Source organism: Syngnathus leptorhynchus, chromosome 9, assembly GCF_054491065.1.
Source record: "Syngnathus leptorhynchus isolate UIUO chromosome 9, UIUO_Slep, whole genome shotgun sequence".
Classification (NCBI taxonomy): Eukaryota; Metazoa; Chordata; class Actinopteri; order Syngnathiformes; family Syngnathidae; genus Syngnathus; species Syngnathus leptorhynchus.
In genome coordinates, this window is record NC_141203.1 from 10,006,254 (window position 1) to 10,024,242 (window position 17,989).

Genomic DNA, 17,989 nt, shown 5'->3' on the forward strand with positions numbered 1-17,989 from the left:
AAGATTACTACTAATTTGTTTGTTTTTTTATGATATCAAAATTTTATAAACAGAGTGTGAGTTGCCACCCAGTCAGTAGCTATACTTATAGCTGGGTCATGCATTGCCTTCCCTCAGTTATATAAGGAGTAGTATGAGTTACTGCCAAGAAGGTCACATAATTTTGCCATAGGGGATCTCCACTCTGTCACACAACAGAAGTACGATGCTATTTGTGTGTCACTTTATCCTAAAAGAATTTCTAAAAGTAAATTCAAGTACAAACTAGTATTAGTAAGCATTGACCTCCCGGGAAGAAACTAATTGATGATTTTTAAAATAAACACAATATTATTATGATTACTAGATTTTTTTTTCATAAAACAAGGTCTTGTTACTTTAACTTGCCTGTAATTATACAAAGCGCTGACCTTTCCACGATGTTTTAACCACTAGAGGTGAAAGCACCAGGGAGAGTTTCACTATATAGAACCGGGTCGGCTACCTCAGGAAAAGAAAATGATTGTGATAATGTACAGTAGGTCGATAGACATTGCTGGAAACAGGCAACGTGATCAATCTTAAACACAAAAGCAAACCTCTCTCTGGTTTTCTCCTGAGTCAATACCTTAAACACAAAGAGGGAATGAACACTTGGGGGGAATCAATCACAAGTGACGCAAGCACTGATTATGCACCTATAGAGTCCGTGCAAGCATCCAAGCACGACTATTACATGTGCATGTAGGGGTGGTGGGATCCAATGGTTCAAAGGGCCCTTGCGTGTGGCCTTGCCAGTAGTCGTCTTTCACGAGGCACATGTGTCAGCTGCCGGTGGTGTCACACTATTTTTAGCATTCCTGTCCGTCCAGCCCACACGTCCAAAGGATCATTTGAAATGACAGGTACCAAAACGCTTGACACAAATGAGGAAAATGATTATTATATTTTGTGATATACCCTTACAACTGATTTCAAAAGTTGCCAACAATTAAATGTCAATAAAAGTGTCCGATCGTCACAATTTGATATCTACTACAGCAAATGTATTGATCCACATTGTAATCATCAAATATTCTGTGCTTTAATTGGGCTTCATGGCAGTGCTAATACAAAAAAAAAGTTGAATGGTAATTACTCCCTCACTGTGTTCATATTCCAGGGGTGATGCATGGTGTCCTCATTACATTGCTAAAAAAGGGAAATGATCCAATAGGAAATAAAGAGAATTGACTGCACTGTCTGATGACATGATAGCGGGAGCCATCTCGCATCAATTTTCTCAGACACAAAATTACAGTTGAATCACCAGCGCGGAACACAAAATGAATAACCTCTGAGCTGACTAACGAGATCAGATACAGAGATGAAGCATTGGGACTGGCAGCCAGAAAACAAACTTAAATTAGCTCTCGGATCTCATCACGGCTAAACATGTCCCAAACAAGTCTGAGAATTATAACAGTACACGGGAGCCAAACCCCTCGTCAATTATAAAATGAACATATCTTTTTAATCGAAATTAACATGATGTAAAAAGAAAAAAAAAGGAACACACAAAATGCCCAGGGTATCGAAATGGCAAAAAAAGATGCAGGGCCACACGAACATTCAACATTAGTGTCAAGTAGCGGACCACAAGATATCACTATGGGAGCTGTAAATTGCCCCCAGGCCGCACGTTTGAAAACGCTGGAAAAAAAAATCTCACCATCTCATTATCTTTCAGCAATTAAACAATGTGTCATGTCTAGACATTCTGCTACTGAGCTGGAGAGTCTGATGGTAAAAATCACATGTTTAAAAGGGACTCCGATAGCGCAGATGGATGATGGCGCTCAGCTGGTGTAACCAGTTATAAATGTGGGATACCTGTTACCTAGCAACCAAACAAACACATATACACACATGCCAACATGGTGAGCTGCCAAACAAGAGCGACGAAGACGACAGAATGAATTCAAAGGCATGACGGTATTCCTGCGTGTGTGTGTTGGTGATTGCATACAAACGTGTAACATCCAAAGCGTTTCCAAATTTATTTCAGTCTATCACGGGGGCCGTTGGCAACTCAGTGTGACAAAAAAAGCCAGCGGTGGACTTTAAAACAAACCCGGTAATTCATGAGTCACACCAGCTTAAAAGAGCACATCCTGATAGATTGCAGTCTCATTGCAACATCTCAATGTAAAACTGATAGGGCAATAGTCAGTATGTAATATATTAAAAAAAGCATGTGCACAGCTTAACACACCCACTTTCACATATATAACATACTTCTTTAATTTGGAAACCAAATTCCTCTTGCATGCATACAATTCCATCAAGCCATATGGTAATATGGGACATTTGTTGCACACCGCCTCCGGCAACCCTAGAATAGGACAAATGTGTGAATAGCAAGCTCAAAGCCAGGAATCTGGCATTTCAAATGGAAGGCTTTTGTTGCTTCTATAGGGTTCTAAAAATAAAATGTAATGATGGGTTTTCAGGTTGTAATCACTCTAATATAAGAAGCAAGATTTGTGTGGAGTGCACAAGTTATTGTTGTTTTATTGTGTGCCCTGCCTGACAACCACATCGTCAATCCCTGCCATCCAGAAACCTTCTATCACCCTAATAAGTTGTACATAATGTGTTTTAAGGGATAATTAACATTATGTCAAATTTTAAAGTGCACTTTTGGCCTCATATTTAAGAAGCTATAGTTAAAACACTATTGTAGAACCAACTTCACCACTAGAGGGTAGAAGAGGGTAAGAGAAGAACTGAGCTGCAAAAACTAGCTGGGTTGTAACCCCAAAGGTGATTTGGGGCATAAAATCTGAGGGACATTTAAAATTTGCAATGCCACCCTGCAGCTCTCAGGATATTATGCACTGTGGCCATTAAGGGATGTCAGCACCTCTAAATAAAGCAACTGAATATTAAAAAAAAAAAAATCAGAATGGATGCTGCCCGTTTGACCCTACAATCTAAAATTGTAGCAAATATTGCTGTTTTTTGTGCAAGTTTTATGAGCCTGGAGTAATTGTAGTCTCCTATTCTTACCTGACAGACATGTCCATATGTATTTTATTCTAAAATTTAACAGCAGATAGAACCTTTACCTCTCTCTAATTATTTCTTAACATTCTTGGGGGGGGGGGGGGGGGGGAAGTATATTTTGACAAAATAAGGAGTACAATATGCAAGTAGGCTTTTTTGCTTTAAAAAGTAAGGAGTAAAATTACACATGCACCAAAACTAGAAGAAGACTGTGTTGACGTGTAAATGTCTCCCCTTGCTATTTCAGCCTGAGATGACGCACCTACAGCTTCCTTCATTTGGTTTTACGTTGTTTCCGCAATGATGCTGCTGGCCCGCCCCTCCTCTCCTCAGCATCATCACTTTCCGCCTCCTCAACGGGAGAAAAATTTACTTTTTTTTTGCATCCAGCCAGTCGCTCAGTCTGCCTTTAGCCACCAGTCGTATATAGAAATTTAAAAAAAAATATATAGACATTTCTAGCCTGATAAAGGTTTCTTTTTGTTGGCCACAAGGGGGATTGAGCTCTAAATGTGAGCCATCCACACTGGCTCTGCAGCCGTTTTTTGTACACAATGGGGATTTAAAGGAGGAAAAACTGCAAAGATTTCTTCTTGTTGTTCTGCCGTGACATTTGAACGCACCATGCAGCATCCGAGGGCATGGCGAGCTGTGCTGCTCCTCACTATCGTGTTTCGCACGGGGTTGTCAGACAGATACGGTAAGCAGATAAATGCTTAAAGTCTGCATGGTCGAGTTTTTTAATTTTTTTAATTTTTTATTATAATCTTCACGTTGCATTGTCGACGTGGTGCTTCTGTGATTTATTTTGCTAAACAAACAGTAGATTGTTATCTGTAACAGGAGCTGATGATTAGCTCCAGGATGCCAAGTGAGGAGTGATAAGGAGTGATAAGGAGTGCATTTGCATTCTCTGTTGATGTGTTTTTCAAATTGAGATGACAACCATATATGGCTACTACTTTACTATCATTTACCACATTGCATCTATACCATCAAACTATTCATATATATTTTCTTTTAAAAAAAAATCTAGGATGCTTCTGTTCACCTTTCCTCAGCAGTTCTTTATCCTTTTATTCTTTGTTTTATTCGTTCCCCTCTATTTTTAAGATCATATCTTCGTAGAGTAAATAGCCTTCAAGTAAAAAAAAAAAAACAAGAGTGAATAATTTCCCTACATCATTATTGAATTATTTTGACCAAAAAATAAAATACATATGATGCATCATCATATAAAAACTGGATTTCATATTTAATTTGAGTAGAAATTACAGGAGTATAAATTCTGTAATAAAAGTTGTATAAATACAATTTACTGTACTTATTTGGATTTATTTTGCTAAAATATTAGGATTCACATATAGTCAACAAGTCTGAATAAGAATTTTGGAACTGTGCTGCATCATAATGAATGTAATGAATGTTTCTAATATTCTGCATACTTTATTAACTAACATGAAAGGTGCTCATCTTTTCAGAGGGTGCCATTATTTTTAACTTAATTTCTAATGACATTTTTCAACACTGTCACTCAAAGCTGATGACAGGAATTCAAATGTTACAATTCATTCATAATTCATCCTTTGAAAAAAAACATGCTTGGTGTTGACTTTGATGTGATTTTGATTGTCTCTCACGTACAAATGGAGAGCAGAAAGCTGCAAATCAAAAAGGCAAGCCGGCAGGCAGTGATAACGGTACATTACCTGAAGCGCTTGCGTCCTATCTCAAACCAAACACCTGCTCATTCACATAAAACCAAAATATCATCCCCTTGAAACCTGATGAGAAACAACAGAAAATATTAACAAATTAAAAATCACAATCAAATGGTGGAAATTCTGTAATTGTACCATTGATTAAAGTAAGACATTGTTTTACAGTACCCCTGCAGCAGTTGCTACTTGGATGAGTAAACTTTTAACACACCCATGATTCTAGTGAGAATAATTGATCTTGAAAACGGATTTATGAATGGTAACCACTTGGGTGAATATTGTACCTGATTGTTTTGTTTCCATCACGGTGCATTTGTGTAAAGCCACCACCCTGTCGGACTTTGTTGAATTCACACATTTTACCTGTGGGCCTTATTTGTTTTCCTCTGCATCAGGTTGCCTGTTTGAGAGAAAACTGTGCTCCAGGGATCAGTTTTGCTCAGATGGTAAGACACACACACTCATAGTAATCAATTCTGATGTCCTGGTGGTTGCATTGACAAAAAAGCCTCAGCAACAAAATTTACCATTGATTTGACTTGCAAATCAAGTCAAGGATTTTTTCCCCCCCCTCATGCCATGCCTATGTGTCTGATTCCCACTGTGACGTTCCCATCTTGGTTTCATTAGCTTTATCGAAGCCCCACCTCCCTCCTCTGCTGTCTCCATGGCAACACTGACATCACGTTGAGGTCGACACCCCCACAGTTGTTGTGCTAATACAGTGATGAGTCACTGACACAGGCTTAGGTGCTTCTTGGTTAAAATTGCATTTACGCACATAGCATCGCCGTAGCGCAGAATATAAAATGCGTCTGCACATGAACTCCAGAATGAAAATGGACTAGTACATTTATTTCTCAAATGAAAAGAGAGAGGGAGAGAGAGAGAGAATGTAATGTAATGCAGGTTTCACATTGACTAGCAGATAATAAACATTAGCAGCTGCCAGATCGTGTTTGGCTAAATAGGCATCTACCTTGACTCTACAAATTTATTCTATTATCCATGTAAACAGTGAATGATTGGAGCATAATGTTAAAATGCCCCGTTTGGAGTTGTTTCCCCAATTACAAAAGAACTACTAAAAGAGCAGTTTTCCAGTACCAATATTACAGGCTACAGACAATTTAAATAACGGCTTTGTAAACTGGAAGATAATCTGTGGCCTCGGAAAAGCAACGCTAAACGTTAGTAGCAAAGCAATTTGGTCCTTGTGTACGGCTTCATTTGTGTCTGAAAGATGGATATTGTACATTTTATTTTTAAATTTACCAAATAAAGAAACTAGCACATATTCCATCAAAATGTATTATATGGTACTATTTATTCTATATTACAAATTGACTTTTTTAATTTACTGTCTGCTCTGCAGGTTAAATTCAAACCTCAGGTCTAAGAAAATAGAATTTAGGCAAAACCATTCAGGGTTGGGGAAAAAAAAGACTGTTCTCTTTGATGCATAATTAGAAGCTAAAAAAAACACATTAATCCCCTTTAATCTGCTCACTTTAACAATTCACCGTGTCACCATAGCAGGCGGGTTTTGTGTCAGATTTAGAGGGCGTACCGAAAGACTGCAGTGAGTCATCTCTGCGCCAGAAAAATATCCCCTCGGTTTTGGTCAGTCTCTCATATTACAGTCTGAAAGTTGTTGTTTTTTTAGTCATTATTTGCTAATAAATTATTATATTATATTATATTATATTATATTATATTATATTATATTATATTATAATTGAACAGGATTTTGATTCAAATGTGAAGAATAATGTCTATGTAAATCGTCGGTAATGTTGTTGCCATGAGGTAAGAAGAAAATGCTGAAAAGAATGATTGGCGACAGTGAAAGGCCATTGTTGAGGCTACTGTAGCAATCAGGATAAAATGTGTGGGCTGTACTTCAGTTGTATGAGTCATTGTTAAGTGCTAACGTGGCCACACTGGATAGAAAGGTCGCATCAGGAAAGCTTTGCATATTTCATACTCCAAGTTAGTACAAGGTGGGGATTGGCGGGGGGGTGGGGGTGATTTGCCATGAATATGTACAAAACAACATTTTGCTCACCAGATGGGCTGTTCGGTCAGTGTCGCAGTTCCAAGCAGGACCGGGTCCAGTACCAAGTGACGGTTCCTGTGCTGAAGAGAATGCAAGAAGTCCTGAAACAACTCATGCTACAAGGTAAATTTGGACAAATGAATAACAATTTCTTATGGCTAAACTGTACTTACTTTGTGTACACATATAGGTCTTTCCTGGCAGGATGACATCACGCAGTATATTTTATCAAAAGAACTGAAGAGAGTTCCTCACACCACTCAATCATCCAAACTGAACGCTTCCTCGCATGTTCCGTAAGTTTTCACCCATCAGAGCAAAAGTCAAGCGGAGGTGTCCGATCAATCCCTTCAATCCTCCCTCCGCTGCAGTTCAGATCTTATCTGTAATCCACCACTCCGTGTCCATCTTAATCCTTTTGGGTTTTTTTTTTTTTTTGGTTGCAAGGTCCAAGCAGCAGATCTCCAAGCCAGGGTCTGCAGCACCTGCTGGCAATTATGCAGGTTACATGATTGTCGAGCCTCCTCGGTCGCAAATGCAGGCAGCCTCCATCAACCCTTACACATACCAACAGGTTCAACTTTTTTTCATTGAAAGCCCGCAAAATCCTTTACAATGAAAAACACCAGAAGTACCTGCTAATAAATATCTTTCCCAATGGCAGCACAGGCACCAAGAAGAAGCAGAGAGATCTCTTATTGGAGGAGCAGGCTACGCCCGCCCTTCCGCATGGTTGCAGGCCAATCAGAAAGAGCGAGAGCGAGATAGGCAACTTCTTCAGGAGGCGCTGTCCGTCTATTTGGCTTCTGCACCATCCTCTTATCGCCATCGTGGGTCAACCTCCTTGGCATCTGCGGGTAAAGACATCACTGATATTGTCACGCATCTCGATACAATGATTTCATATCATTACACATTCTCAGGCCTGCCTTACTATGATGACTTTCAAATGGAGATACCAGTGGACTATACAGAAGATTATACTTTAGAGAGACTTGGATCTACAAACAGGCAACCGCCGTTCCAAAATAAGGCCTCTCAGGTTTATAGCACCCAGTCAGGAAACAATGGTAAGGAAAACCAGCAACGCATGTCTAGATGTTTTGGATATTTGTGATTCTGATTTAAGCTTTGTTAGATGGCTTGCTGCAAAAAATGTCAGGCGTCCTTCAGAAGTACGGAGTTGACCCGAAAGAGCTCAGCCAAGAGCAGCTCTACAAATTAGCCCTCATACTGCAACTGCTGCAAGCCAAAGACAAGACACAAGGTATTACATACGACTAAATACCAGAGCTAATTAGACAATATTGATAAAAAAATAATTAAAAAAAAGCAAGTAATCTGTTTTACTGTCCTCTAGATACCTGAAATTTGAGTTGAATAAGATTTGCTTGTTTTGTGTCTTTTTCTCTACACAGATAAAAATGAGAAGGACCTTGCCACTCTCAAGGAGGTAAGGATTTGCAGGAAACTTGTTTCTGGTCTTTGATGGACAGTAGTTGTTGGTTACCTAATTTAGGAGCAGAGAATTAGGAAAATTAGGAAAAAAAGGTTAAATATCCAGTAGTATGTCCAGTTGCAAAAGTCTCAACCCCCCCAAATTGACCGTGTGTTGATTTGTGGTAGTCACCCTTCCCTTGTCTTTCTTCTAAATAGATGCAGCTGTTAAAAACGGACACCATGTCCAGTAAGCCAGAGAAGCTTGGTTCTTTCCCCGTTGCACCTAAGGACCCTCAGGCCCCCCAACCTGTGTCAGCTGTAACCACACCCATGACGAAGAGCACGAGCCCCCTTTCGTCCGCCTCCCAAATGCCACTGGTTGCTCCTGGAGTGGGAGCAGGTTTGGAGAAAGAGGGAATGCCACAAGTTGAGGCTACGGGAGCCAAAGAGGAGTATGGCTACATTGTCACCAACCAGAGGTCAGAAGAAGATGTTCTAAAGCATTTCATTCTGCTGGCAAAAAAAATATTTAAATGATGATTAGAAAGAGCATAATGAATAATCTCTTGTCCAGCCCCCTGAGTTTGTATGATGGCGTGAAGCTTGTGGAGCTACTGGCTGAGAAAATGCACCTGACAACTAGCAGCTTCATCAATATAAGGTAGGATGTGTTTTGGGGTATTGCTTGCAAATATATCATACAATAAATGCAAACATCTTTTGAAATGCACGTGTGTTTTGCGCCACTAGCGTGGTGGGACCGGCACTGACATTTCGTATCCGCCAGAATGAGCACAATGTGACAGCTGCAGAGGTGGCGGATAAAGCCGGTGAGACTAGGAAAACAAACATACCCATGCAGCTTTGCACCCACGCAAGTTGGATTTACGCATATTCAAAGTGATGCTTACCAAGGTTTCTTTTTTTTTTTCTTACTATTTTTTGTTTCTTACTATAGTGTCTGAAAAGAATTTCTTGGAATCTGAGACAAGCCTGAAGATTCTACAGACGGGTGTGGGAGAGGTACAGGATAGACACACACATGCATACAGTGCTCGACAAATACTGTAAATTCAGGTTTAGGTACCAAAGCAGTATTTTGAATTTAGATGACGAATTGGATCTCATTAGACTTAATTTAAATACAATTAAGAGCGGTAATACATATTTCTGCCTGTTACATTTTTTTTTTCCCATACTCACTGAATGTTCCCGAGTGAACGAATGACAACACAGCTCACACGGCACCATTTCACTTGTTGCCATGGTGCTTTGTTTCCTCTCCCCCAATGTGGCGCCCAGATCCGAGGTACTATGACAACAGGTGTCATTAACCTATTCCCTTGTTCCGCACTGACTGCCTGCATGAATCATCACCAGGGATATTTTTTTTTCTTAAATAATGGATTATCAAACAAAAGGGCTTTTTAATATGAATGTCAGGTTGGTGTGCAAGCACAGCAGTGTGGGAGGTGATCATGTTGTAAAACTGTAGGTACATTATGTACTGTACATTAACAGAATGTGTGTGTTTTTCCAGAGGACAAATGCACAGGGTCTCCCGCAGGTAACCAGGGTTTCCCAAGGCTCCAGTGGGACGGTCATCACACTGGTTTCCATGGCAGTGGTTGGAGGAGTGTTGATACTGGCTGTGGCCATCGCTTGCCTCAGACATTATGCTTACCAAGTGACCAATGGAAAACTTGGTCTGGGGCCAGAGGGAGGTGTCGAAACACACTTTGATTATCAGGTGAGGCGTTCTTGACCTTCAGACGCTCGTTTCATTTCCTCAGATTTCGGTCATTTGCGCTGATATAGTTCCACTACTGTTCTTTTATACTAGTAATGGAAAAAAAAAAATAGTGGCTGAATGGACCATAGCTGGCTATCAAGCTGTTTTAAATCACCGGTCCACTTCTCCCTTTGTCTCTATCGCATATTCAGGAGTTATGTCGACAGCACATGGCATCCAAATCATCTCTGTCCCGTCAGGACTGCGTGGGCGCTGCGAGCAGTGGCGGGGCGGGTACGGCAGCCAGCGCCGGCGGGCGACGGGGAACGGATACGTCCCGTGTGAGTAGCGTTTCCTCGCAATTCAGCGATGGCCCGCAGCACAGCCCGTCCTCCACCCACAGCTCGACTCCATCCTGGAGTGAGGAGCCTGCCCAGTCTAATATGGACATCTCCACCGGTCACATGATTCTGGTATGCCGGACACACAATCACAGGCAATAGCCGTGAAAACTTTGTGCTTATGTTCTGCATCTTCCCATCAGGCCTATATGGAGGACCATCTTCGTAACAAGGACCGCCTTCAGAAGGAGTGGGAGGCGCTTTGCTCCTACCAGGCCGACCCCAGTTCAGTGGCCGCGGCTCAAACTCTCAACAACATGGCCAAGAACAGACAGGCTGAATCGCTCCCATGTCAGTTCAAGTAGTGTTGATGATTCTTGTTGTTCTTCACCACACTATCACTTTCATGTCCCAATCAGGTTTATCCATCAAAATTCATTCTTGATCAGTCTCACCTTTTTCTCGGCAGACGATCACTCACGAGTGAAGCTGAAAAGGGAGGCGAACCCCAGAAAACAAGATTACATCAATGCCAGCTTCATTGTAAGTCATTTTTGACATAATGTACGATAGCCAAATCTAATTTCCCAATGAGAAATTCATTACCAGATCTGAACTGAAATTTGGCTTGTCAGACTTACAATTTTCTTCTTTTCTTCATTTGGACCGATAGTTTGATCATGACCCTCGCCAGCCAGCCTATATCGCCACTCAGGGACCTCTGCCTCACACAGTGGCAGATTTTTGGCAGGTACATATATTTCACAAATCATTATTGGATGTGTGTAGAGCCGTATACAATACGTGCATGTTCTGACTCCACTTCAGATGGTTTGGGAGAATGGCTGCACGGTGATCGTAATGATGTCCGCTCTGGCGGAGGACGGACAGAAACAGAGCGAAAGATACTGGCCAGATGAGGGTTCGTCACTCTACCATATCTATGAGGTAAGGTTGAGATGTTATGTTTCCCCCTGGTGACCAATGATGGTACTGACAAATTTTAGAGCGATTTGTACGTATCGACTTTGATGACCTTCTTTCTCCTCTTAGGTGAACTTGGTGTCTGAGCATATCTGGTGCAAGGATTTCCTGGTGCGTAGCTTCTACTTGAAGAATGTCCAGACGCAAGAGACGAGAACCCTAACGCAATTTCACCTGCTGAGCTGGCCGGCGGACGGAATCCCCACCTCAACGCGGCCCCTGCTTGACTTCCGCAGGTGTGAAAACACGCCGAGACAAATGCGCACGTTGTGTTTACACAACCTGGAAAAGAAAATATTTTCCAGTTGGATGGTCACTTATCACCATTTTTGCCTTTAACGTCACATTTCTCCTACCTTCCTATCACGTTTCATCAATATTTACCACAAAACTCATCAAACTAGCGACACACCCTCATTGCCGTTTCTCCATTTTGTGTTCATTCACTGCTCCTCCTCTCTTTCCCTCTACTCCAGTGCACATCTATAGATGTGCAGGTTTGTACTCGAACATCTCCCAGTGTCATTTTTGCGGTTTGCAGCTAGTACTCTGGCTCCAGTTGCATAGTCACAAAAATGAGCATTGGCAGGTGTGACTGGCTACTGCAAGAGGGACAGTGAATCCGGGGCTTCCCGCCATTTTACCGCCTCCACCACCTCATAAATCTCATCTTGTCATCCTTGACTACATTATTCATTTCATTCCTCTTGTTGCTCCGCTTTCTAATTGCTTCTAATTCAACCACGTGCCACAAGTAACTGTGGCTGCAGTCATAAATCTCCTTCTCAAAACACTTCACTCTATTACAATATGTCCAGTGAAAGAGGTCAGTAATGCACTCTTGTTGTGTCTGGCTTTTGCTCTATTTTTTTTTCCTTCTATTTCCTCTCTTTGATGCTTTTCAGGAAGGTGAATAAATGCTACAGAGGTCGCTCCTGCCCTATTATCATTCACTGCAGGTAAAAAAAAAAAATTGAATACACGACCTTATATAATGTCAGAATTACAGGATGCGACCAATCAATTTATGCAAAATAAAAGGGGGTTGTTATGCGTACTCTGACCTTTCTTTTGCTGTGCCGCAAACACAGCGATGGGACCGGCAGAACTGGCACTTACATTCTCATTGACATGGTGCTGAACCGCATGGCCAAAGGTGAGTTTGCTTTGCTTGCACCTACATGCGCATATTTGGATTAGAGTGAAGAGATCACAGGAAGCTTAAAATGGCGGCTGGTAGAATAATGACAAAATTTAATATATTATACAGCTCAATCTTAGTCATGAAGCCACACGGGGACAACTATTTCACAACAAAAGACATTTGCCAATTGCCACTATTTTGTTTTTACCCTGCTGAAATTTCACCTAACTCGTAAATCAGACATGATTTGTGTCACTTTTCAAAACACAATAAATTCCTTGATTCGAAAATTTTGGCTGATCTTGTCTTTAGGAGTTAAGGAGATTGATATTGCTGCCACACTGGAACACGTCAGAGACCAGAGACCCGGCTTGGTTAAAACCAAGGTACCAATTATGTGTTTGCAAATAATTGAGTTCAACTTGTTCCGTGTTTTTCTAATCACTCCTCTTATCCTCGCTTCTCCCACGCAGGACCAATTTGAATTTGCACTGACAGCCGTTGCTGAGGAGGTGAATGCCATCTTGAAAGCCTTGCCGCAATGAACAGCGGCACCGACTGACACACACACACACACACACCAAGACCCAAAAATATTGTAAGACAGCCACATCGGCCAGCGGAACGGAACGATCACATATCATGGGACTCAAGAAGTTCAATCATTAAAAGTGTTTAATTTAATAATAAATTATTTTATCAAATGTTTTAATTTTTTTTATTTTTTATTTTGACCATATGTGAATATGGTAAGTATGGGCAGTCAGAAGACAAGAACGACAGTGCCTGTGTGAATTCTGAATTTCTGTGGACCAGAATACTGTATGCGACTGTCTTGTTTCAATTTTAGATGTTTTTTATCGTGAGGCTTGGCTTTGACTTCACAATCGTCTACATTCATGTCTTATTTATGTACTTAAAACAAAGTGCACACCATCATGTTTCTCTCAATCATCTTCGGTGTAAATTGTTTAATTTCCGTGAAGCTATGTGATTAATGTAAAACTCTCTCCGATGATTGTATTTATTTCATGTAGCAGGCAGATAAAATATCTATAAAAAATGTATTTTTGACTTAATGAGTAAATAAATTTGTGATGTGATGCAGCAAAAATAAATACAGATTACAATTGTGTTTTTGTACACAGCGGGCTCGATTTTCGCAGGGGCGGGCTGGACTCAATTTTGGTCTTTTTCCTCAAACCTACGCATTGCGCAATCATTAAGAGATGTCCAAGACACTCAACATCAGAAGGAAACACTTTATTTCCTTGCTTTACCTTATATGTTAAAAGATTTCAAATGGTTACATTAGTTGTTCTTCCATCTTTTATCCTGTACATTATTGTCCAGTATTGACAACGTAGCATGAACAAAATTGATTAATCCAGAGATTATTAATTTTCCAGTCATTTTCCGGCCAGTGTGGAGTAGCTATGCTCATTCACAGTCATACACACGAAGCACACCTCAGGCGTAAGTGTCATTCATCATGTAGAAGTCTCGTTGGGCAGGGGAGACAAATGCATCATGAGACATTGAACTTTGATCTGTAAAAGCAGAAATAAAATGTGTGGTTTATAAATTAAAATTAATGAGATATAAAATGGAAATTTGACACTTTACCGGAAGATGAGGGGCATGGTCACAGCGCAGTTTGAGGCAATCGGGTTAGCTGGTGAAGGCCTTAAAATCTGAGTCTGCAACAGCAAGTAAGAGATTTTAAAAACAACTTCCCAATAGGATAAGTGTTAAGAGGCAATAAAACCTGACTTGACAGTTTTTGTAGCACTTTTCTGTTTATGCCTTTCATGTTGTTTCAAATACTCAATATGGAATTGGATTACTGCTGCGGGTCAGAGCGCAACAAATATTAGTACACAAAACAAATCAACTGGCGCCATCTCCTTTTTATTTGTTATTGTGTTTTAAACAATGTGAAGTATAAATGACAATAAAGCAGACATACAAAAAAGAAATACTTTTTATGACTTGAGGTGCATTGCAAAAATTCTTTAGTACTGGTCGTGTGGCAGCGTTAAATAAATAAAGTAAGCAATGAAAAAATACTTCTTGCTTGTTGATAGCACTTGAGAGCAAAATTCTCAACTTTGGAATAAGGCTTCGAACTCTTTCAAGTATACTATTAGGCTGTTTTGGGGTTTTTTTGTCACACAAGATTTGGCACATTTGCAAAGATAGGGTTGCTTTGTGCATCCATGATTAAAATTATTGGATGCGTTCTGCTGAAACTAAGCACATGTGAATGGCAACACATTGTTGGACTCTTTTTAAAACCAGACGTGTATTAACAGAGAATGTTCTGCGGTCCACTTTTAGATGATGATGTTTATAGGGCTCAGTATGTTCGGGCATAAATGCGATTCAATTCAATGAAAAGCCAAGGCGCATTAACACACGACGCACAGACACACCGTCTTTTTCTGCTTCATTTCGCTGTCACTAATTTCTTGCGACGCGACATCACCAGACCCCGAATCCTTTCTAAGCGCACCCCCTCTATGGACCGCAACAACATTGTCGCTAGTGTCTGTGTTTGGATAATGTGTCTCAACAACCGTGCTCCCTCTGTGCTCAGCACTTGTGTCAATCACATCTCTGACCCCGCCCCCGGCACCTGATATGACGTCGGGAGCAGCTGCTCTCTGCTGGGCTTCCATTTCTGACAAGCTGCACGCCAACGCCATCTGGAGATCTTCATCGTCCTCTTCTTGGTCACTCGCAGCGACTTCTCCGTAACGGTAGAAAGGGGCGGCGCTGAACGAACGGTGCGTGCCTGCCGAAAACGGGCTGGGCCGAGTTCTGCCGGTTTCGTGACGCAACCGGTTTTCGATTGAGGGATTCGGTTGGTGAGGCTGTCCCTCTCGTCGACTCAGCTCCAGTGCCAGAGCCATTTCATCCTGCACGCCTAAGGGAGGGAAAAAAAATGATGTTAAGTTCTCCCCGTACACTCGATGAATATTTTCAGCACAAAACGTGCACAATTGAGCTAACCATTAATCAGCACAGTCTTTAACACGCCATCTTCTTCGATCTCTGTTCTTTCTTGCCCGTTCTCTTTAATCCTAAATCAGAGAACGCGGATAAAAAATGATTTCAGTGTATGAAAAAAAATGCTGCATTATTCTAAGTATACTACAAATTGGATTTGAAGTTTTTGTGCCGTGAACATCTTTTTAAAGAAACTGTGATTGCAAAATGTGCAATTCTGAAATAATCACAAAGGAAGGCGCTTACTTCTTGGTGGTTGTGCGCTTGCCATTTATGATGCGGGTAGAAGTAGACACAGATTTAAAATTGCCCCCTCCCATACCTCCCAGGTCATGAAAACCACCCATGGATGGAAAAGATGCAAATTCACCTGCAGAAGAAAAACACGAATGAATTCAATTACAATTTTAGATCATGTCAATTCTTATGTATAGTCACTATGAGTTTACCTCCAGCTGAAGGGAACGAAAAAAAACGGTTAGGCCCCAGGCGGGAGGTCGAACCCCCAAATGATAAGTCATCTAAAGGAAAGTAGAGAAGCAGATTCATTTGTTTTTTCTGTTTTGGTGATTTTGTTGTTATTTGAATCATCAGCAAATGATCCAGAATGTTTTAATACCTTATCTTATTTGTGTGTATATTAAATACATGCTGTACTGATTATTCATTAAAAAAACAAATTCTTCATTTCAATTTCATGTACAAAGTCTCATCTAGTTTTTGCAATGAAACATTTAAGGGCAACATGTAAGCAACCAGTTATTCTAATTAGCAAACTTATTCACCAAAGAAGCTGGCGAAAGGATCCTGGCCACCAAAAAACTCCCTGAAAACCTCCTCTGGACTGCGGAATGTGAAGGCGAATCCTGGGAAATCTGAAGAGAAGTTTGAGGATGAGCCTGGAAGGGAGAGAGATAATTAACATTTTAATAGAAAACACGAGTGGAAGGTACACTGTGAGATGGGGGGGGGGGGGGGGGGGGGGGGGAATGGAAATCAAAAAGGAGAGCAGATATAAGGTAGGCAACAAGATTTTTTTTCTGTACCTGAGTGTCTCAAACCTTCACTTCCATATCTGTCGTAAGCACCGCGTTTATTCTCTGTACAAAACAATATCAGCAAAAAATGTTATCACATTTTAAGCCTCACAGATGACATGGCATTACAAGTCAACAAGACTTACGGTCAGAGAGAACTTCATATGCCTCGGCGACTTCTTTAAACTTCTTTTCTGCTTCCTCTTTATTGTCTGGATTTTTGTCAGGATGCCATTTAAGTGCCAGTTTCCTGTAGCTGAGTTCATAGAAAAATATGAAAAACAGATGAGGGCATTCTGACACCAAAGGAAACCTGTACTAAATGTTTTAACCGTAGTACACATCTTAACATTACAAGTATCAGAAAATTACAAAAAATATATAATGAGCAAATTTGGGAAGAAAGCAATACTGACGCCTTCTTGATATCATCCTGAGAGGCTGTTTTGGATACTCCCAAGATGTTGTAGTAATCCACCATGACGCCTCCTGTCACCACTCTCCAACACTCTCCTGGGAAGAAAACATTTTGATAGGCCAAATTTCTTCCATAAAATAGAGCTGCAGAAAGCAAAAGTAGGTGAATAATTTGTAAACTGACTTGTTTATTTTTATCACTTGTACTGAAGGAAAGAAGAAGGAATACATAAAACACATTGCCAGCAATGTTTTGAAGATTTTTTGTAGGTTTGTTTCAATGGCAGAAGCTTCCCAACTCACTTCAACATAGTTCCTTACATAAAAAAATAAGATAAAAATTTTTTTTGCGGGGAATCTACTTTACATAGATCTTTTCATGCAAGCAATGTAGGAACCACTATTCAGCTTTTTAGTCACCGTAATGGCTATACATACTACACTACAGTCATATGAATATAAATAATTATCAATGCAATACATTGAATACATTGCAAGTTGAGCTATCGTTTGACTATTTTAGCCCACTCAGGCTGTCATGCCATCTTACTGGTGGATTGCCACAAGTGTCCGGGGGGGGGTCTGGGGGGTTTCCAAATTGATGCAAAAGCCCCGCATGCAGCCGTGAGGCCCCTGGGACCTGCAAGAAGTGTATTTCGGGAGCAATGGCATCGCACTCACAGGCACCGGTGTTAAACCAACCTGTACATTTTGCCTCATTGAGACTTAGATCTTCTTTTCGTTGTCCCGTGAGTGTTTGGAGACACACATGAACTAGAGTGAGGGACAAATAATAAACTAAGCGTGTAACCTGACCTACCTTGTGAGTTTGACAGAAGATGAGGCGGTTGTTGACAGCGATCGCAGTGTTTCTATAACAGTCTCTTCTTGCTGGTGTGTTTCGCCGCAGCAGAGAGCTGTCGCGGGCTTCACTCCACGGGTAATAAAACTTGCGGTTCTCCAGCCCAGTTAGACTCGTTGTTGTTGAATATTACGTCACAATCAGCTGAGAGAAGAAATAGAGCGTCGAGAACATGCTGGAGTTTAAAGACGTCATTTGACACGCCCCTAAATG

General features: G+C 40.8%; 2 protein-coding genes across 3 annotated transcripts; one reads left to right on the forward strand and one right to left on the reverse strand.

Annotated features, from left to right (window-relative positions):
- The first annotated feature begins 6,785 nt into the window (after positions 1–6,785).
- Positions 6,786–13,565, forward strand: ptprna (protein tyrosine phosphatase receptor type Na). Its single transcript, XM_085920761.1, has 22 exons — positions 6,786–6,930; positions 6,998–7,103; positions 7,255–7,381; positions 7,472–7,664; positions 7,731–7,877; positions 7,946–8,074; positions 8,226–8,260; positions 8,464–8,726; positions 8,822–8,908; positions 8,998–9,077; positions 9,206–9,270; positions 9,788–9,997; positions 10,192–10,452; positions 10,524–10,671; positions 10,790–10,863; positions 10,994–11,071; positions 11,149–11,268; positions 11,374–11,540; positions 12,210–12,263; positions 12,396–12,460; positions 12,761–12,834; positions 12,922–13,565. The coding sequence occupies exons 1-22, from the start codon at positions 6,786–6,788 to the stop codon at positions 12,991–12,993; spliced, it is 2,700 nt and encodes an 899-aa protein (XP_085776887.1). The 3' UTR covers positions 12,994–13,565.
- Positions 13,566–13,574: 9 nt separating this feature from the next.
- On the reverse strand, positions 13,575–17,986 carry dnajb2 (DnaJ heat shock protein family (Hsp40) member B2). 2 transcript variants are annotated; one of them, XM_085919950.1, is made up of 11 exons: positions 17,735–17,983; positions 16,914–17,010; positions 16,644–16,753; positions 16,507–16,560; positions 16,246–16,359; positions 15,910–15,981; positions 15,707–15,830; positions 15,464–15,534; positions 15,087–15,377; positions 14,075–14,148; positions 13,575–13,998 (listed from the first exon to the last, which is right to left on the reverse strand). In XM_085919950.1, the coding sequence occupies exons 2-10, from the start codon at positions 16,976–16,978 to the stop codon at positions 14,120–14,122; spliced, it is 930 nt and encodes a 309-aa protein (XP_085776076.1). In that variant the 5' UTR covers positions 16,979–17,010; positions 17,735–17,983; the 3' UTR covers positions 13,575–13,998; positions 14,075–14,119. The 2 variants fall into 2 exon arrangements, with proteins under 2 accessions (XP_085776076.1, XP_085776075.1); XM_085919949.1 differs by lacking the exons at positions 13,575–13,998; positions 14,075–14,148 and having other exon boundaries at positions 14,252–15,377; positions 17,735–17,986.
- Positions 17,987–17,989: the final 3 nt, after the last annotated feature.

Coding starts and splice junctions, on each gene's coding strand:
- ptprna (XM_085920761.1), top strand. CDS start 6,786: ATGAATATGTACAAAACAACATTTTGCTCACCAGATGGGCTGTTCGGT. Junction 6,931..6,997: donor GAAACAACTCATGCTACAAG/GTAAATTTGGAC, acceptor GTACACATATAG/GTCTTTCCTGGCAGGATGAC. Junction 7,104..7,254: donor AACGCTTCCTCGCATGTTCC/GTAAGTTTTCAC, acceptor TTTGGTTGCAAG/GTCCAAGCAGCAGATCTCCA.
- dnajb2 (XM_085919949.1), bottom strand. CDS start 16,978: ATGGTGGATTACTACAACATCTTGGGAGTATCCAAAACAGCCTCTCAG. Junction 15,535..15,706: donor AAGCGCACAACCACCAAGAA/GTAAGCGCCTTC, acceptor TCTCTGATTTAG/GATTAAAGAGAACGGGCAAG. Junction 15,378..15,463: donor AAAGACTGTGCTGATTAATG/GTTAGCTCAATT, acceptor TCCCTCCCTTAG/GCGTGCAGGATGAAATGGCT.